At 40.8% G+C, this 21,500-nt stretch overlaps 1 protein-coding gene and 1 pseudogene across 2 annotated transcripts in view; one reads left to right on the top strand and one right to left on the bottom strand.

The window, feature by feature from the left end:
- Nucleotides 1–861: 861 nt before the first annotated feature.
- Nucleotides 862–3,791, bottom strand: LOC311101727 (ribosome maturation protein SBDS-like). Its single transcript, XM_084142894.1, has 5 exons — nt 3,578–3,791; nt 2,690–2,819; nt 2,367–2,567; nt 1,857–2,021; nt 862–1,444 (listed from the first exon to the last, which is right to left on the bottom strand). Exons 1-5 carry the CDS (start codon nt 3,703–3,705, stop codon nt 1,316–1,318), a joined length of 753 nt encoding a protein of 250 aa, XP_083999020.1. The 5' UTR covers nt 3,706–3,791; the 3' UTR covers nt 862–1,315.
- A 2,192-nt stretch (nt 3,792–5,983) lies between these two features.
- Nucleotides 5,984–21,500, top strand: part of LOC311101935 (S-adenosyl-L-methionine-dependent tRNA 4-demethylwyosine synthase TYW1-like) — a 149,691-nt pseudogene continuing 134,174 nt past the window's right edge. The window contains exons 1-3 of the transcript in view: nt 5,984–6,088; nt 19,969–20,070; nt 21,150–21,344. The product of the transcript in view is annotated as an S-adenosyl-L-methionine-dependent tRNA 4-demethylwyosine synthase TYW1-like (transcript). The remainder of the gene's footprint in view (nt 6,089–19,968; nt 20,071–21,149; nt 21,345–21,500) is intronic.

Consider the following 21,500-nt stretch of genomic DNA (forward strand, 5'->3'; position numbering starts at 1 on the left):
ACCTCTTCATATTTCCAAACATGGTGGTGGCTGCATCATGTTATGGTTATGTTTGTCATCGGCAAGGAGTAGGGAGTTTTTTTTAGGATAAAAATAAATGGAATAGAGCTAAGCACAGGCAAATCCTAGAGGAAACCCTGGTTCAGTCTGCTTCCCAACAGACACTGGGAGACAAATTCACCTTTCAGCAGGATAATAACCTAAAACACAAGGCCAAGTATACACTGGAGTTGTTTACCAAGACGACATGGAATGTTCCTGAGTGGCCTAGTTACAGTTTTGACTTAAATCGGCTTGAAAATCTATGGCAAGACTTGAAAATTGATGCCTAACAATGATCAACAACCTACTTGCCAGAGCGGGAAGAATTTTAAAAATAATAATGTGCAAATATTGTACAATCCAGGTGTGCAAAGCTCTTAGAGACTTACCCAGAAAGACTCACAGCTGTAATTGCTGCCAAAGGTGATTCTAACATGTATTGACTCAGGGGTGTGAATACTTACGTAAATGAGATATTTCTGTATTTCATTTTAAATACATTTGCAAACACTTCTAAAAACATGTTTTCACTATGTCATTATGGGGTATTGTGTGTAGATGGGTGAGAAGAAAAAAAAATAGACAAAATGTAGAATAAGTCAAAGAGTATGAATACTTTCTGAAGGCACTGTATCTTACAATAATGGTATGGTACAATTTCTGCTCTTGGTAATGTCAGTAACATACATTCTGGATATTGTCACTTTACCTGCATAAACTTGGGATAAAATGTAATATCTACTGTATTAGGGCTATTGATTCAATTTTTTGAGAGACTATGCCATAGTAATCAGAATATAATGAATAAAAACCATGAAAGATGATTACGTTTTTTATTTGCAATTGTTTATAAGACTCATATTTAATTATGAAAAAATATATATAAATTAAGGGGTTAAATGAGCTATTCATAATAAAACATGGCGAAATGGCACACTGGGTAAAATGAAAGACAGGGTCAAAACCATATTAATTACTTGAGAAAAAGTTGACTCACAAAATTAACTTCATTAAACTATATAGAGCCATTTATTGTTTACAAGCAAACATCACATTCGAGTGGTGCACGCACATGCTCACAGCAAAAATACTGAATGTTATCGGATCTTCAACCAAAACCTAATATTAGATAAAGGGAACAGAGGCTGGAAATAAGAAGGGCTCCATTGGTATTAGAAATAGCGGTCTCTTTAATGAGGTGTTTGTAGTTTGTGTGGCAGCGGTGGTGGTAGGATAGTGTATGTATGTAGTCCTATAGGGCTCTGTGTGAAGGCTATTCCAGCCTCTCGTCTCCCTCTTCCACATCCTTCAGACTGAGCACCTCCAGGGAACCTTTACCTTTCGTCTCACAGCGGATCAACTCATCTATCTCCCTAAAGCAGCCTGGGTCCACCAGACACACCTGGAGGATGGAGGGAGGGGGAGAGAAATATATATATATAGAGAGAGGGGGGAAGGAAAGGATTGTTGTTGTTGCATTACTTGAATCATGTACTACTAGCGTATACAGTGTATTACATATTTGTTTGGGTATCATGTCTAGATAAGATATAACCATTTTAGTTTAGAGCAGGGGTGTCAAACTCATTCCATGGATGGCCTAGTGTCCGCGGGTTTCTTGTTTTTCCTTTCAATTAAGACCTAAACAACCAGGTGAGGGGAGCGCTTTACTAATTAGTGACCTTAATTCATCAATCAAGTACCATGAAGGAGCGAAAACACGCAGACACTCGGACCTCCGTGAAATGAGTTTGACACGTGCTTAAGAGCCCCACGGTGTAGCATAATATAGACTAAAGGGATATTTCTCTCACCATCTCCAGCTGGTCGTCAAAGTCTTCACTTTCCACCACCTTGAGGATGGGTTTGAGTTTCTCCTTCAGCCTCTTGCCGTCCTTGGCCGGCAGGACCAGCCTGAGCCTCATGTGGGCCCTCTGGATCTCTATGGAATCCTTCAGCTGCCTAATCACCTCCAGAGCCTAGGAACAAACAGCCGTTAGATTCATGGGGCATTAGCATGACAAAGACAGTCATTAGTTGGTATGTACTGAAAGCCATCCATGTAAGTATTCTGGTTTATGTAGCTAAACAACATACAGGTTCAGAATGTTTAATATGAGAGACCAAACTCCTCACACTTGAAGGGAATAATTTATGGCTAAATCTAGCCACAGCTTGTACACACAGTATGCACAGTGAGTGAGCATTAAAAACAAAGCCGTTCATTCATGTTCAGCCATTCATCCTTGACGTTTATATTAAAATACGGCAAATGTCTAGACTCCAGAGTGTACTGTAGCAACAACATTGTGTCCCAGCCCTACCTGCTGCTTGGTGCTCTTGTTGGCCTTGACAGAGTAGTGGATATCCTTCATGGCCCTCTCTATGAGGTTGACTGTGTATGGTCGCTTGGTCTCTGGGTTCACACACTTCTCCGCCACGATGGTCGCAATGTCTCTGAAACTCGTCTCCAACTGGCTCTGCCTCTCCTTGTCTGAAACCTGGAGTTCTCCTTTAGCTAAAATCTGACCAACAAAGGGAAAAAAAAGAAAAATATTGAATAGGCAAATCTCACAGCAATACATAATGTTGAATGTGAGTGTAATATTGGTTACTGGTGTTCATTTATATTTGTCAATGTATTTACCTGTTTACATATCTCTGTCAGGTCATCTGTTCCAAAGGCTTTTGACAGATCATCTTTCTTGGCGACCTGACCCTTGGAAACATTATTGAAAACAGAGCTGGTCTGCAACACTTCATCCAGGTCCTTCTCTCTGTGTAATTGGCAAATGAAAATGGCATGGAGATTTATGAAATGTTTACATGGGGCTTTGCTATCACTGTTTCTTAATTCTGGTCCTGGGGTGCACATTTTTGCCCAAGCACTACACACCTGATTCCACTAATCAAAGGTTTTACAATGAGTTGGTTAGTGGAATCAGGTGAATAGTGCTAGGGTAAAAACAAAAATGTGCACCCCTTTGGTTCCCCAGGACCAGGACAGAAACACTGTGCTAGATGATGCATTCAATACCTATAGTGATTGATAGGCTAATCTCGACAACCTAAAACCAAATATTGTGTGAACTCTAACCAGCTATTGGATTTGGTTCTGGGGGAGGTCGAGGGGGTGTTCCCTTCTGAAATTCAAAAGATGCCAGTTGTAGGTGATTCAAAGTCCAAAGAATCAGTGATGCAAAACACATGGCACCTAGACTGTTCCTCATATCCTCATCATTCCACAGCCTCTCGACGCTGGGTAAGAATATGATGCACGATACAAGACAAGTGATAGGCCAATCCAATTAGCCATGACGATGACATGAGTCATGACTTCTTTAGTTACATTCGGAGCCAATTAGAAAAACATCAAAGCTGAATACTACCATTAGTCTGACATACTAGTAGTGTTTTCTATATGCCTCGGTGGGTATCAAACAGATCCAACTAGCTAGCTATCATAGCTACGCAGCTAGATCCAACTAGCTAGCTATCATAGCTACGCAGCTATCTAAATTCCTAAAATACTCACGCTCCAGATCTCCAGCTCATCACTTTATTTTTGTAGCAGGCGATTTCAAATCGTTTTCCTCCCTTTTTCATCCTCACCACCGCCACATTTGTGAGTCGGATCTGGTTTGTTGGTGTAAATATAGACATATTTTTGCTTTGCAAGACAGATTAATCTGTCAGTAACACGATAAATATTTTGCGGCGTTGGTGTGCTATGAGTTTCACAGAAATTCCGCCGGACTGAAACACATACTAGGTGCAAACGGTCCGATCTTTTGTTTGTCTCTGATGGAAGCTGTTTAGTATTTTGTTGTTGTTGACAATTACATTTGATACGTTACCATAACGACTGCTACTATTAAAGAAAAATGTTTAATTTGTATGTATTTGACTAACTAGATACTTTGCATAAAATATCACTTGTAAATGAAGTTGCTCATGAAGTTGTTCCTGTACCGGTGTATTTCAGTCAGATAATATAATTTAATGCTTAAAAACTGTTGCAAAGTAATGGAGAGTAGAATGGTGTAAAACTATGCCTATGCCTATGGGATATCATAAAATGTGATCAAATATAATCAAATATTTTTATATCTGTGATATAATGAAACCTCCAATTCCCACAATGTATTTCGTTTCGTCATGATAACATTATGGCTGCTTCCAGCTGTTGAACTTTGATGTTCCCAAAACATTTGTAAATATTTACATTGGTGATACAAAACATGGCACAGGAGAAAGAAACGACAATGTTAAGGGACTCAACTTTACTGCTTTTGGATTTGTTAACCCATGTTTTTGGGGCTGATATTGATGGTGAGTGAGAGTGTTGCAGAGAGATAACTGGGTATTTGAAAGTGAAAGGTGAGATGAGGATAGTCCAGAGATGGACAGTCAGCGCATTCTTCATGTCAGTGAAATAATTACCTCGAGCCCGCTAGCAGCTGCTAGATTCTAATAAAAAAATAACTTTTGTGCTCTTTCTGAGATCTTGAGCTGATGTGTGTGTATGTATGTATAGTATAGAGATCCTATTAAATTACTAGAAGGGACTATGTCATAAACCCTAAAAGTTCCAGAATGGGTTGAAAATGGCAGCCATATTGGTCAGGTAGAAATCCAAACCAGTCTAATTGGAATGAATGGCAGTAGAGGCATAATCCAGATTTTACTTATGCAGGAAAATAAAAGTAAGGCATGTGATATATCAGAAATTGTGTAATAGAATTATTGGCAACCTAAAATATTGTCATATAATTGTAAATACAGTTTATTCGGGTTTTATACCAATGTTCTGTATAAATAGCCTTTTATATGTAACAGACCATAAAATACTCATTTGTTGTTTTCTTGGAAAGCTGTGAGTGCTATTATATGATACAATATCAGTTCTTGTTGCATTTACAATTTGTCTAAGTCATATCATCAACTGATTTCAGCCAGTATATGTCTGTGATTGACTGCATTGTTTGAATGGAATGTTGGCATACTGGCAGTTCATTTGAAAAATTACTGGAATCATTCCTCTAAAACTAATGATATACAACATCCAGGATTAACATTAGTTACTTTAGCATGGTGGTGGAAAATGGTGTTTCATAAAGAAAAGTATGCATACTTTCCCAGTTTTTATCACCTTTTCGCCATTAAATTGAGTTAAGGAAGAAATCGATGCCTTTGCAGCCTGAATGGAGAATGTTCTATGCACGAACCGGTCCACGGGAGATACGAATGTATAGCCAGCTGCATAGATTCCTTTTGGACCGTATAGATGAACGACTCGATATCACCATTTGCCGGCCTTTGGGCTAATCCGGAACATAATGTCTTTGCAGGAACAAGGAAGACAGTCCGCAGCACCTTCAATAGTTATTTTTTGTCAGTATGGAAGAACAGGCTGTACTTGTACACAGCTGCCGCTGTTTTGGTTGAAATTTGTTATTCACTGAAAATGGCATTGAAAAAGGTAATTTAACTCTTCCCTTATTATTTGCTCAAGTCACCAATCTTAAAGAGCAGTTCTGTTTACATTTCTATGAACTGGAATGAATTATTTGTCTACTGGTAAATTAGTACATTTAAGAGTCAAATTGAGAGCTTGGGACTATAAGGTTCTATCTGCATTTTTTTGTCAAAATTGAGTTGTTGACATAGCCTTGTTCTGTTCAATGTTCTCTACCTATATAGTTCTCTAAATACCCCAATTCATTTTAAGTTCAAAAGAATACAATATAAAAATTGCTGACATCATTCAAACCAATGAGGGTTTGGAACTTTAAAACCATTTATCTCAGAATCATATTTTTGCAGATAGTCCCAAGCTCTCCAAATGAATGACTATCACTGGGACTGAATCTGTACCTCACACATGTTATTTTTCTCTGTACCCCATTAGAATACTCTTACCAATCCAGTGAGCCCCTGACTCTACAAAGCTGTGAAGCAGAATGGTTACAGTGTTGAGAAGGAGAAAGTGGTTCATGTATCTAAAGTAAAGATCTTCTATGGATCACAGACTGGGACTGCAAAAGTAAGAGGGCGATTCTGCAACCATGGACTTTTTTGTAGTACAGGGGTTGATGTTTTAAGAGAAAATAATAGTTTTAGGGATGCATATTTTTTACTAACTCTTGAGAACCCAAGGGTCCATACCCAGCCCTAGGGTTCTTATTCAAATTTATGGACCACAGCACTGGACTACACACAATACCCCATAATGTCAGAGTGGAATTATGTGTACATTTATTTTTACAAATCAATTAAAAATGAAAAGCTAAAATGTCTTGAGTCAATAAGTATAGAATCCATTTGTTATGGCAAGCCTAAATAAGTTCAGGGGTAAACATTTGCTTAAGAAGTCACATAACAAGTTGCATTGACTCACTCTGTGTGCAATAATAGTGTTTAACATGATTTTTTTTATGACTACCTAATCTCTGTACCCCACACATACAATTATCTGTAAAATAAATACCTTTTTTATATAAGTATTCAGACCCTTTGTTATGAGACTCAAAATTGGGCTCAGGTGCATCCTGTTTCCATTGATTATCCTTCAGATGTTTCTACAACTTGATTGGAGTCCACCTGTGGTAAATTCAATTGATTGGACATGATTTGGAAAGGCACACACCTGTCCATATAAGGTCCCACAGTTGACAGTGCATGTCAGAGCAAAAACCAAGCCATGAGGTCGAAGAAATTGTCTGTAGAGCTCAGAGACAGGATTGTGTCAAAGCACAGATCTGGGGAATGGTAACAAAAAATGTCTGCAGCATTGAAGGTCCCTAAGAACATAGTGGCCTCCATCATTCTTAAATGGATGAAGTTTGGAACCACCAAGACTCTTCCTAGAGCTGGCCGCCTGGCCAAACTGAGCAATCGGGGGAGAAGGGCCTCGGTCAGGGAGGAGACCAAGTACCCAATGGTCACTCTGACAGAGCTCCAGAGTTCCTATGTGGAGATGGGAGAACCTTCCAGAAGGACAACCATCTCTGCAGCACTCCACCAATCAGGCCTTTATGGTAGAGTGGCCAGACGGAAGCCACTCCTCAGTAAAAGGCACATGACAGCAAGTCTTGAAACCAAGACTGAACTCTATGGCCTGAATGCCAAGCGTCACGTCTGGAAGAAACCTGGCACTATCTCTACGGTGAAGCATGGTGGTGGCAGTATCATGCTGTGGGGATGTTTTTCAGCGGCAGGGATTGGGAGACTAGTCAGGATCGAGGGAAAGATGAACGGAGCAAAGTACAGAGAGATCCTTGATGAAAACCTGCTCCTGAGCGCTCCGGACCTCAAACTGGGGTGACGGTTCACCTTCCAACAGGACAACGACCCTAAGCACACAGCCAAGACAATGCAGGAGTGGCTTCGGAACAAGTCTCTGAATGTCCTTGAGTGGCCCAGCAAGTGCCCGGACTTGAACCCGATCTAAGATCTCTGGAGAGACCTGAAAATAGCTGTGCAGCGACGCTCCCCAGCCAACCTGACAGAGCTTGAGAGGATCTGCAGAGAAGAATGGTATAAACTCCACGAATACAGGTGTGCCAAGCTTGTAACGTCATACCCAAGAAGACTCAAGGCTGTAATCGCTGCCAAAGATGCTTCAACAAAGTACTGAGTAAAGGGTCTGAATACTTATGTAAATGTGTTATTTCAGTTTTAATTTTTTGCGAAAATGTCTGAATCTGTTTTCGCTTTGACATTATGGGGTATTTTGTGTAGATTGATGAGGATTTTGTTTTTTTCATCAATAACGTAACAAAATGTGGAAAAACTAAAGGGGTTTGAATACTTTCCAAATGCACTGTATAACTTTCAATAGTTTTACAAATACAAAAGATACTTACTGGACGCAGTTTTAGCACAGATGCACATGGTTGTGTTTTGAATAACGCATGCTTCCAGCTGACATACAGTACGACACTTCCCACTTACGCTCACATTTCCATTGGAGCGCAACTGGGGAGGAAGTGTTGTACGTCGTCTGGAAGCATGTGTTCTTAAAAACACAGCCGTGTGCATCTGTGCTAAAACTGTATACATTAAGTATATATTTTATATTTCTCGATGATATGAAAGTAAAGTTCCAAAGGTTTCCAAAACCGTATCGCAAGGGAGGATTATTAACATTAGACAGAGCGTCAGGGTGCTTAACATATTCCCCCCGCACGGCAGATACAGTGCCTTCAGAAAGTATCCATACCCCTTGACTTATTACACATTCTGTTGTGTTACAGCATGAATTCAGAATGGATTCAATATTTTTAAAAATCACCCATCTACACACAATACCCCACAATGACGAAGTGAAAACATGTGTTTAGAAATGTTATCACATTTATTGAAAATGAAATGCAGAAAATATCTCATTCACACCTCTGAGTCAATACTTTGTAGAAGCACCTTTGGCAGTGATTACAGCTGTGAGTCTTTCTGGGTAAGTTTTCCACACCTGGATTGTACAATATTTGCACATTATTCTTTAAAAAATTCTACAAGATCTGTAAAATTGGTTGTTGATCATTGCTAGACAACCATGTTCAGGTCTTGCCATAGATTTCTGAAGCAGATTTAAGTCAAAACTGTAACTCTACCCCTCAGGAACATTCACTGTGTTCTTGGTAAGCAACTCCAGCGTATATTTAGGTCCCGTGTAGCTCAGTTGGTAGAGCATGGTGGTTGCAACGCCAGAGTTGTCGGTTCGATTCCCACGGGGGACTAGTATGAAAATGTATGCACTCACTACTGTAAGTCGCTCTGGATAAGAGCGTCTGCTAAATGACTAAAATGTAAAAAAAAATTGAAATGTTATTGTCCTGCTGAAAGGTGAATTAATCTCCCAGTGTCTGGTGGAAAGCAGACTGAACAAGGTTTTCCTCTAGGATTTTGCCTGTACTTAACTCCATTACATTTCTTTTTTATCCTGAAAAACGCCCCAGTCCTTAATGATTACAAGCATACCCATAACATGATACATCAACCACTATGGTTGAAAATATGGAGAGTGGTACTCAGCAGAGTATGTGAGCGGAGTTGAGCTTTGGAAATCCCGCTCATCGCTTGCGCACCGCTCCAGCGCTCCGTGTCCTTTCCTTGCTAAAAACCGTTCCATGCTCATAAGAAAAAGAACTCACGCTCAAAATTCGCTCCATTCATTAAAATCACAATTCAACCAACACCCATCTATTTCTGTGACTACCTGGACCTACCAATTTGTTTTTTATGTATTGAAACCAAACCATATGGATTTGAATGAAAAGTATTTGAATAAACATGAAATGGTGAATGTAAGAAGCGAACATAATTTCAAATTGGCTAGATGTCATATTAAACAGCATATAAACACTCTAAATAGGTAGGAGCCAGACAGGGAGCATGAGAAGGAATGAAAATGAATTATTTAGGCTATATTATTTCAAGGCTAAAGCCTACAAAGAAATACATTTGTGAAGCATTTGCGAGTGCTACTCAATAGGCTGGTAGGGACATAAAGCGTGCAGTATTTAAACAACATTTCGTTGTATTAAATCATTATAGTCTATAAATTGCACATATAGGCTGTGACTTACTTAGAATTAAATACAATTTAAACCAACAATTACATACTAGTACCTTTTTGAATTCTTTTTTAGAAACACGAGTTTGGGCAGTCTGTGGCTTCAGGCTCACGCGATGATGCCTGGAGAGCCGGCCAGTAGCGGAAAATATCCGGTGGTGTAAAAGTACTTCAGTAAAAATACTTTAAAGTACTACTTAAGTAATTTTTTGGGGTATTTGTACTCTACTATTTATATTTTTGACAACTTTTACTTTTACTTAATTACATTCCTAAAGAAAATAATACATTTTCCCTGAGACCAAAAGTACTCGTTACATTTTGAATGCTTAGCAAGACAGGAAAATGGTCCAAATCACACAATTATCAAGAGAACATCCCTGGTCATCTCTATTGCCTCTGATCCCCTGGACACACTAAACACAAATGCTTCATTTGTAAATGATGTCTGAGTGCTGAAGTGTGCCCCTGGCTATCAGTAAATTAAAATAACAATAATTGTGCTTTCTGGTTTGCTTAATATAAGGAATTTGAAATTATTTAGACTTTTACTTTTACTTTTGATACTTAAGTATCATTTCGCTATCATTTGTTGACTTCTGTAACCGTAAAAGCCTTGGTTTCTTACATGTTAACATCAGAAGCCTCCTCTGAGTCCTGGCTTAGGAAGGCCACCAAAAACTCGGACATTTCCATCCCCAACTACAACATTTTCCGTCTAGATAGAACTGCCAAAGGGGGCGGAGTTGCAATCTACTGTAGAGATAGCCTGCAGAGGTCTATCATACTATCCAGGTCTGTGCCCAAACAGTTTGAGCTTCTACTTCTACATTTTTACATTTTACATTTTAGTCATTTAGCAGACGCTCTTATCCAGAGCGACTTACAGGAGCAATTAGGGTTAAGTGCCTTGCTTAAGGGCACATCGACAGATTTTTCACCTAGTCGGCTCGGGGATTAGAACCAGCGACCTTTCAGTTACTGGCACAACGCTCTTACCCACTAAGCTACCTTCTAAAAATCCACCTTTCCAGAAATAAGTCTCTCACTGTTGCCACTTGCTACAAATCCCCCTCAGCCCCCAGCTGTGCCCTGGACACCATATGTGAATTGATTGCCCCCCATCTATCCTCAGAGTTCGTACTGCTTGGTGACCTAAACTGGGATATGCTTAACACCCCGGCCGTCCTACAATCTAAACTAGATGCCCTCAATCTCACACAAATCATCAAGGAACCTACCAGGTACAACCCTAAATCCGTAAAACATGGGCACCCTCATAGATATCATCCTGACTAATTTACCCTCTAAATACACCTCCGCTGTCTTCAACCAGGATCTCAGCGATCACTGCCTCATTGCCTGCGTCCATAATGGTCCGCGGTCAAACGACCATCCCTCATCACTGTCAAACGGTCCCTAAAACACTTCAGCGAGCAGGCGTTTCTAATTGACCTGGCCCGGGTATCCTGGATGGATATTGACCTCATTTCGTCAGCAGAGAATGCCTGGTTGTTCTTTAAAAGTGCCTTCCTCTCCATCTTAAATAAGCATGCCCCATTCAAAAAATGCAGAACTAAGAACAGATATAGCCCCTGGTTCACCCCAGACTTGACTGCCCTTGACCAGTACAAAAACATCCTGTGGCGTACTGCATTAGCATCGAACAGCCCCCGCGATATGCAACTTTTCAGGGAAGTCAGGAACATACAGTGGGGAAAAAAATATTTAGTCAGCCACCAATTGTGCAAGTTCTCCCACTTAAAAAGATGAGAGGCCTTCATCATAGGTACACGTCAACTATGACAGACAAATTGAGAAAAAGAAATCCAGAAAATCACATTGTAGGATTTTTTATGAATTTATTTACAAATGATGGTGGAAAATAAGTATTTGGTCACCTACAAACAAGCAAGATTTCTGGCTCTCACAGACCTGTAACTTCTTCTTTAAGAGGCTCCTCTGTCCTCCACTTGTTACCTGTATTAATGGCACCTGTTTGAACTTGTTATCAGTATAAAAGACACCTGTCCACAACCTCAAACAGTCACACTCCAAACTCCACTATGGCCAAGACCAAAGAGCTGTCAAAGGACACCAGAAACAAAATTGTAGACCTGCACCAGGCTGGGAAGACTGAATCTGCAATAGGTAAGCAGCTTGGTTTGAAGAAATCAACTGTGGGAGCAATTATTAGGAAATGGAAGACATACAAGACCACTGATAATCTCCCTCGATCTGGGGCTCCACGCAAGATCTCACCCCGTGGGGTCAAAATGATCACAAGAACGGTGAGCAAAAATCCCAGAACCACACGGGGGGACCTAGTGAATGACCTGCAGAGAGCTGGGACCAAAGTAACAAAGCCTACCATCAGTTACACACTACGCCGCCAGGGACTCAAATCCTGCAGTGCCAGACGTGTCCCCCTGCTTAAGCCAGTACATGTCCAGGCCCGTCTGAAGTTTGCTAGAGTGCATTTGGATGATCCAGAAGAGGATTGGGAGAATGTCATATGGTCAGATGAAACCAAAATATAACTTTTTGGTAAAAACTCAACTTGTCGTGTTTGGAGGACAAAGAATGCTGAGTTGCATCCAAAGAACACCATACCTACTGTGAAACATGGGGGTGGAAACATCATGCTTTGGGGCTGTTTTTCTGCAAAGGGACCAGGACGACTGATCCGTGTAAAGGAAAGAATGAATGGGGCCATGCATCGTGAGATTTTGAGTGAAAACCTCCTTCCATCAGCAAGGGCATTGAAGATTAAACATGGCTGGGTCTTTCAGCATGACAATGATCCCAAACACACCGCCCGGGCAACGAAGGAGTGGCTTCGTAAGAAGCATTTCAAGGTCCTGGAGTGGCCTAGCCAGTCTCCAGATCTCAACCCCATAGAAAATCTTTGGAGGGAGTTGAAAGTCTGTGTTGCCCAGCGACAGCCCCAAAACATCACTGCTCTAGAGGAGATCTGCATGGAGGAATGGGCCAAAACACCATCAACAGTGTGTTTTAAAAACGTTTGACCTGTGTCATTGCCAACAAAGGGTATATAACAAAGTATTGAGAAACTTTTGTTATTGACCAAATACTTATTTTCCACCATAATTTGCAAATAAATTCATAAAAAATCCTACAATGTGATTTTCTGGATTTTTTTCCCTCCTTTTGTCTGTCATAGTTGACGTGTACCTATGATGAAAATTACAGGCCTCTCTCATCTTTTTAAGTGGGAGAACTTGCACAATTGGTGGCAGACTAAATACTTCCCCCCCCCCCACTGTATATACACAATCAGTTAGGAAAGCAAAGGCTAGCTTTTTCAAACAGAAATTTGCATCCTGTAGCACTAACTCCAAAAAGTTTTGGGACACTGTAAAGTCCATGGAGAATAAGAGCACCTCCTCCCAGCTGCCCACTGCACTGAGGCTAGGAAACACTGTCACCCCCGATAAATCTACGATAATCGAGAATTTCAATAAGCATTTTGCCACGGCTGGCCATGCTTTCCACCTGGCTACCCCTACCCCGGCCACCAGCTCTGCACTCTCCGCTGCAACTTGCCCATGCCCCCCCCACTTCTCCTTCACCCAAATTCAGATAGCTGATGTTCTGAAAGAGCTGCAAAATCTGGACCCCTTTAAATCAGCTGGGCTAGACAATCTGGACCCTTTCGTTCTGAAATTAGCTGCCGAAATTGTAGCAAACCCTGTTACTAGCCTGTTCAACCTCTCTTTTGTATCAACTGAGATCCCCAGAGATTGGAAAGCTGCCATGGTCATCCCCCTCTTCAAAGGGGGTGACACTCTAGATCCAAACTGTTCAATTCTTGGGCCGACTCTTTTCTCTGTGTGTATCAATGATGTCGCTCTTGCTGCTGGTGACTCACAGATCCACCTCTACGCAGACGACACCATTTTGTATACATCTGGCCCTTCATTGGACACTGTGTTAACAAACCTCCAAACGAGCTTCAATGCCATACAAAACTCCTTCCGTAGCCTCCAACTGCTCTTAAACGCTAGTAAAACTAAATGCATGCTCTTCAATCGAACGCTGCTACAATGGTCATTATGGCCAAACAGTTCTATTTTTGTTTATCAGACCAGAGGACATTTCTCCAAAAAGTACGATCTTTGTCCCCATGTGCAGTTGCAAACCGTAGTCTGGCTTTTTTATGGCGGTTTTGGAGCAGTGGCTTCTTCCTTGCTGAGCGGCCTTTCAGGTTATGTCGATATAGGACTAGTTTTACAGTGGATATACAGTGAGGAAAAAAAGTATTTAGTCAGCCACCAATTGTGCAAGTTCTCCCACTTAAAAAGATGAGAGAGGCCTGTAATTTTCATCATAGGTACACGTCAACTATGACAGACAAATTGAGATTTTTTTTCTCCAGAAAATCACATTGTAGGATTTTTAATGAATTTATTTGCAAATTATGGTGGAAAATAAGTATTTGGTCACCTACAAACAAGCAAGATTTCTGGCCAAACTCCACTATGGCCAAGACCAAAGAGCTGTCAAAGGACACCAGAAACAAAATTGTAGACCTGCACCAGGCTGGGAAGACTGAATCTGCAATAGGTAAGCAGCTTGGTTTGAAGAAATCAACTGTTGGAGCAATTATTAGGAAATGGAAGACATACATAATCTCCCTCGATCTGGGGCTCCACGCAAGGTCTCACCCCGTGTGGTCAAAATGATCACAAGAACGGTGAGCAAAAATCCCAGAACCACACGGGGGGACCTAGTGAATGACCTGCAGAGAGCTGGGACCAAAGTAACAAAGCCTACCATCAGTAACACACTACGCCGCCAGGGACTTTTTGGTAAAAACTCAACTCGTTGTGTTTGGAGGACAAAAATGCTGAGTTGCATCCAAATAACACCATACCTACTATGAAGCATGGGGGTGGAAACATCATGCTTTGGGGCTGTTTTCTGCAAAGGGTCCAGGACGACTGATCCGTGTAAAGGAAAGAATGAATGGGGCCATGTATCGTGAGATTTTGAGTGAAAACCTCCTTCCATCAGCAAGGGCATTGAAGATGAAACGTGGCTGGGTCTTTCAGCATGACAATGATCCCAAACACACCGCCCGGGCAACGAAGGAGTGGCTTCGTAAGAAGCATTTCAAGGTCCTGGAGTGGCCTAGCCAGTCTCCAGATCTCAACCCCATAGAAAATCTTTGGAGGGAGTCGAAAGTCCGTGTTGCCCAGCGACAGCCCCAAAACATCACTGCTCTAGAGGAGATCTGCATGGAGGAATGGGCCAAAATACCAGCAACAGTGTGTGAAAACCTTGTGAAGACTTACAGAAAACGTTTGACTTGTGTCTTTGCCAACAAAGGGTATATAACAAAGTATTGAGAAACTTTTGTTATTGACCAAATACTTATTTTCCACCATAATTTGCAAATAAATTCATTAAAAATCCTACAATGTGATTTTCTGGATATTGTTTTCCTCATTTTGTCTGTCATAGTTGACGTGTACCTATGATGAAAATTACAGGCCTCTCATCTTTTTAAGTGGGAGAACTTGCACAATTGGTGGCAGACTAAATACTTTTTTCCCCCACTGTAGATACTTTTGTACCTGTTTCCTCCAGCATCTTCACATGGTCCTTTGCTGTTGTTCTGGGATTGATTTGCACTTTTCGCACCAAAGTACGGTCATCTCTAGGAGACAGAACGTATCTCCTTCCTGAGCGGTATGACGGCTGCGTGGTCCTATGGTGTTTATACTTGCGTACTATTGTTTGTACAGATGAACGTGGTACCCTTAGGCGTTTGGAAATTGCTCCCAATGATGAACCAGACTCGTGGAGGTCTACAATTTTTTTTCTGAGTTCTTGGCTGATTTCTTTTGATTTTCCCATGATGTCAAGCAAAGAGGCACTGAGTTTGAAGGTAGGCCTTCAAATACATCAACAGGTACACCTCCAATTGACTCAAATGATGTCAATTAGCCTATCAGAAGCTTCTAAAGCCATGACATAATTTCCTGGAATTTTCCAAGCTGTTTAAAGGCACAGTCAACTTAGTGTATGTAAACTTCTGACCCACTGGAATTGTGATACAGTGGGCCCTGTGTAGCTCAATTGGTAGAGCATGGTGCTTGCAACGCCAGGGTTTTGGTTTCGATTCCCACGGGGGGCCAGTATGATTTTAAAAAATAAAAATAAATGTATGCACTCACTAATTTGACTGCTAAATGACTAAAATGTAAATGTTATAAGTGAAATAATCTGTCTGTAAACAATTGTTGGACAAATTACTTGTGTCATGCACAAAGTAGATGTCCTAACAAGAAATTTGTGGAGTGGTTGAAAAACGAGTTTTAATGACTCCAACCTAAGTGTATGTACATTTCCGACTTCAACTGTAGTTTTTCTATGGTGTTATTGACTGTATGTTTTGTTTATCCCATGTGTAACTCTGTGTTGTTGTTGTTTTTATCGCACTGGCCAGGTCGCAGTTGTAAATGAGAACTTGTTCTCAACTGGCCTACCTGGTTAAATAAAGGTGAAATAAAATAAATAAATAAAATAAAAAGTATATTTTAGCAATTGTATTTACTTTTGATACTTAAGTATATTTAAAACCAAATACTTTTAGACTTTTACTCAAGTAGTATTTTACTGGGTGACTTTCACTTTTTATTGAGTCATTTTCTATTAAGGTAATTTACCTTTACTCAAGTATGACAATTGGGTAGTTTTTCCACCACTGAGAATATACTCTCCACAATTGCAGGGCCACTGGGGACGCTAAACACCCTTTTGGCCACTCTTGCCAGGTTGGGCAGAGATCCAGAGTTGTTTTTTAAATGTTTCTATTAGGTAGGCCTAAAGGTTTTTAGGCTAAATAACCCAATCAAAACGGAAAGCTCCTTGAATGTGGGAATATGCCAGGCCTATTGGGCCAAAATCAATTATTGCCTATTGTATAGATAATAGAACGAAAAATGAACAAAACATTTAAGAGATCTGATTTTTAGTTTATGAATACTTTGCTACAATGACACACTTAGTTATCTACCCACCTCATTCTTTCTTTTAGCCTGTGCAAGTAATAAGTATACCATCATACTTTTGGGATAAGTGTATTTTCAGATTCCACAATGATCTTTAGTTGTGGATGTTTCATGTGGCCATATCCTGCACGTAGAACAATGGTATCCGGTCTATAACCTAACAGTTTAGCACCATACCAGCAGATGGCATCCAATCCTTACACATAACAGTGGACACTACATCACATCACTCCCACTCTTGCTCTTCATCTTTGGAAGTCACCTTGATTTAGCAACTGTGTATTTTATCAGTTTCTTTATGAAAATATTTAGAGAACTCCATGACAGTAGCTAAAGCAAGGGGCTATTAGCAGCACACAAGTAGACTACAAATGCATGCCCTGAGCTCCTGAAGTGAGCGCTACTGGAGCGAAATTGGAGCGGGCTAGAAGGCCGAATCGCCAACCTTTGGGAATCTCGCTTCGCGCTCCAGTCAAATTGGGCACGCTCCACTACTCGCTCCGCTCTGCTCACGTACTCTGGTACTCAGAAAATGTGTTGTATTGAATTTGCCCCAAACAGAACACTTTGTATTCAGGACAAACAGTTAACTGCTTTGCCAATTACTTTAGTGCCTTGTTGCAAACAAAATGCATGTTTTGGAATAGTTTTATTCTCTACAGGCTTCCTGCTTTTCACTCTGTCAATTAGCTTAGTATTGTGGAGTACCTACAATGTTGTTGATCCATCCTCAGTTTTCTCCTATCACAGCCATTAAACTCTGTACTGTACTTATTTCCCTCATTAAAATGCAAATCAATTTATAACATTTTTGACATGCGTTTTTCTGGATTTTGTTGTTGTTATTCTGTCTCTCACTGTTCAAATAAACCTACCATTAAATTATAGACTGATAATTTCTTTGTCAGTGGGCAAACGTACAAAATCAGCAGTGGATCAAATACTTTTTTCCCTCACTGTAACTGTTTTGAAGTCACCATTGGCCTCATGGTGAAATCCCTGAGTGGTTTCCTTCCTCTACTGCATCCGAGTTAGGAAGGACGCCTGTACAGTGCATTCGGAAAGTATTCAGACCCCTTGACTTTTTCCACATTTTGTTACGTTGCAGCCTTATTCTAAAATTGATTAAATAGTCCCCCCCCCCCTCATCAATCTACACACAATACCCCATAATGACAAAGCAATAATTGGTTTTTATAAATGTTTGCAAATGTATAATATAAAACTGAAAATACATTTACATAAGTATTCAGACCCTTTACTCAGTACTTTGTTGAAGCACCTTTGGCAGCGATTACAGCCTCAAGTCTTCTTGGGTATGACGTTACAAGCATGGCACACCTGTATTTGGGGAGTTTCTACCATTCTTCTCTGCAGATCCTCTCAAGCTATGTCAGGTTGGCTGGGGCGCGTCACTGCACAGCTATTTTCAGGTCTCTCCAGAGATGTTTGATCGGATTTAAGTCCGGGCTCTGGCTGGGTCACTCAAGGACATTCAGAGACTTGTCCCAAAGCCACTCCTGCATTGTCTCTGCTGTGTGCTTAGGGTCGTTGTCCTGTTGGAAGGTGAACCTTCACCCCAGTCTGAGGTCCTGAGCGCTCTGGAGCAGGTTTTCATCAAGGATCTCTCTGTACTTTGCTCCGTTCATCTTTCCCTCGATCCTGACTAGTCTCCCAGTCCCTGCCGCTGAAAAACATCCCCACAGCATGATGCTGCCACCACCATGCTTCACCGTAGAGATGGTGCCAGGTTTCTTCCAGATGTGACGCTTGGCATTCAGGCCAAAGAGTTCAATCTTGGTTTCATCAGACCAGAGAATCCTGTTTCTGATGGTCTGAGAGTCCTTTAGGTGCCTTTTGGCAACTCCAAGCGGGCTGTCATGTTCCTTTTACTGAGGAGTTGCTTCCGTCTGGCCACTCTACCATAAAGGCCTGATTGGTGGAGTGCTGCAGAGATGGTTGTCCTTCTGGAAGGTTCTCCCATCTCCACAGAGGAACTCTGGAGCTCTGTCAGAGTGACTATCGGGTTCTTGGTCTCCTCCCTGACCAAGGCCCTTCTCCCCCGATTGCTCAGTTTGGCCGGGCGGCCAGCTCTAGGAAGAGTCTTGGTGGTTCCAAACTTCATCCATTTAAGAATGATGGAGGCCACTATGTTCTTGGGGACCTTCAATGCTGCAGACATTTTTTGTTAGCCTTCCCCAGATCTGTGCCTCAACACAATCCTGTCTCGGAGCTCTATGTACAATTCCTTCGACTTCATGGCTTGGTTTTTTGTTCTGACATGCACTATCAACTGTGGGACCTTATATAGACAGGTGTGTGCCATTCCAAATCATGTCCAATCAATTGAAATTACCACAGGTGGACTCCAAGTTGTAGAAACATCTCAAGGATGATCAGTGGAAACAGGATGCACCTGAGCCCAATTTTGAAGTCTCATAACACATTTTATGAATACTTATGTAAATAAGGTATTTTATTATAGCAAGAATAAAAATAAAAATAAACATTTTCGCTTTGACATTATGGGGTATTGTGTGTAGATTGATGAGGGAAAAAAATTATTGTATCAATTTTAGTATAAGGCTTTTACGTTACAAAATGTGGAAGAAGTCAAGGGGTCCGAATACTTTCCGAATGCACTCTATCTTTGTAGTGACTGGGTGTAGTGATTCACCATCCAAAGTGTAATGAATAACTTCACCATGCTCAATGGGATATTCAATGCCTGTTTGTTTTTTTGCCCTTCTTGCGTGGCACTGGAAAACCTCGCTGGTCTTTGTGGTTGAATCTGTGTTTGAAATTCATTGCTCAACTGAGTGACCTTACAGATAATTGTAGGTGTGGGGTACAGAGATGAGGTAGTCATTAAAAAATCATGTTAAACACTATTATTGCACACAGAGTGAGTCCTTGCAACTTATGTGACTTGTTAAGCAAATGTTTACTCCTGAACTTATTTAGGCTTGCCATAAAAACAAATGGATTCTATACTTATTGACTCAAGACACTTGAGCTTTTCATTTTTATTTTATTTGTAAACATTTTTTTAAACACAATTCCACTTTCACATTATGGGGTATTGTGTGTAGGCCAGTGCCAAAAAAATCTCTATTTAATCTGTTTCAAATTCAGGCTGTAACAGAACAAAATGTGGAAAAAGTCAAGGGGTGTGAATACTTTCTGAAGGCACTGTAGGTTCATGAATGGACTGTAAGGCGCTAGCATTACAGTATATGAATGGGCAAAGTTTTTATGAGCAGAATTGCATACTGAAATTAACTTTAATTGATCATACATTTGTCCCAGAGTTTTGCTACAGAGCTAGCAGAGGAGGTGAAGGCTTTGGGCTTGCCAGCTGAAGTGATCGACATGAAAGATTATGACCCAGATGACACGCTAGCTGATGAGGTGAGTGATGTTTCCTTTAACCTGGAAGAAAACAATTCTATAATTATACTGACCTTAATGGGTATCTATCTGGACAGTCATGTTTAAATTTGTGAGTAACTATAACTTGTTACCATACTATTATATGTTATTATTCACATACTTAATTTCGTGCAGTAATGAAGTGCTACTATCTTAGCTTCTAGGGAATTAATCTTGTATTCGCTGACAGATAAACAGATGAACTAGCAAAACTATACAGTTTTAAAGCCTTGCACTAGCATCATTTTCCAACCCCAAGTTTGCCACTTTCTTTTTTCTTTTTTATTCTTCAAACCAATGGCTGGCACATTGTATAAATATTTTAAATGAATCCTGTTCAACCACGAAAGATTGATTATTTTCATCAGTATTCCATTTTGTTGGGCAATACTCCACCATCTGAGAAATTAATAGGAGATTTGTCGCCTGACGCAGCAGCCTGAGAGGAAATGGCCATTTATTCAACAGGGATACTTTACAGTTTGGAGATGAAAATCCCTCTCACCAAAGAGAAATGACCATGGGTGCTTGGCCCGGCCTCCGGCCCAGAGATCTAGTTACAGATGCTCAGCGCATTGACTCTCTGTGCCCAGTGATCAATCATGATGCTCTCTCCCCCAGCATAGAGTGTTGCAGGCAGCTCTTTGCCGTAGGAAACCATGGGGATAGGGGCACCTTACACTGGCTGCCCTGTAGGGCTTGAATCATTTACAATGTTGCTCTGCTTTGGAGATTTGTTCTGCCTTCAAATTGTTGTCCTCATACTTCATCATAGTGCTCCCTATGCTGCTGTTCTGTTATTGATTCCTACTTTCACTCTGGTTGCATGCAATGCAATAGGTTGTCCATAGCTGCATCCTGTTTCCTATGAAGTGCACTTAATTTGCCTCTGGCCAAATGTATTGCACTTTAAAAGGAAATGGGGCCATTCCTGTCTCTCACTGGAAGTATATACCGGAGAGATCCTTTATCCTTATTCTATATGTCTATGCTACATATTCTGCATTTGTTTACCTTGTGCCACTTTCCACATTTCTGGATGGCATCTCTCTCTCCAGTGCTCCAACAAGTCGGTCTGTGTGTTCCTATTGGCTACGTACACTGACGGACAGCCCACAGAGAATGCTGAATGGTTCTGTAAGTGGCTGGAGGAGGCATTCACTGACTTCAGAAATGGGAAAACCTACCTGAAAGCACTGAGATATACAGTGCTTGGCCTGGGCAACTCTGTGTATGGCAGCCACTACAATATGGTAAGAGATCTGACTGAATACTGTATGTCTCCTATCGATATGTTTCCACTATGTGTGTAGTGCTGCTACTTACACTTATGAAATTATCAGTTTCTTTGCTTATCTGATATACATTCCTCTTTTGTACACACTAGAATACTAAGCTCATTCAATCGA

Source organism: Coregonus lavaretus (genome assembly GCF_964263955.1).
Source record: "Coregonus lavaretus genome assembly, chromosome: 26".
Lineage (NCBI taxonomy): Eukaryota > Metazoa > Chordata > Actinopteri > Salmoniformes > Salmonidae > Coregonus > Coregonus lavaretus.

Excerpts from the sequence above, each read along its gene's own strand:
- LOC311101727 (XM_084142894.1), bottom strand. The coding sequence starts at position 3,705 with ATGTCTATATTTACACCAACAAACCAGATCCGACTCACAAATGTGGCG. Across the intron at positions 2,820-3,577 it reads ATGAGCTGGAGATCTGGAGC|AGAGAAGGACCTGGATGAAG; the intron begins GTGAGTATTTTA and ends CCAATTACACAG. Across the intron at positions 2,022-2,366 it reads ACAAGAGCACCAAGCAGCAG|GCTCTGGAGGTGATTAGGCA; the intron begins GTAGGGCTGGGA and ends GTTTGTTCCTAG.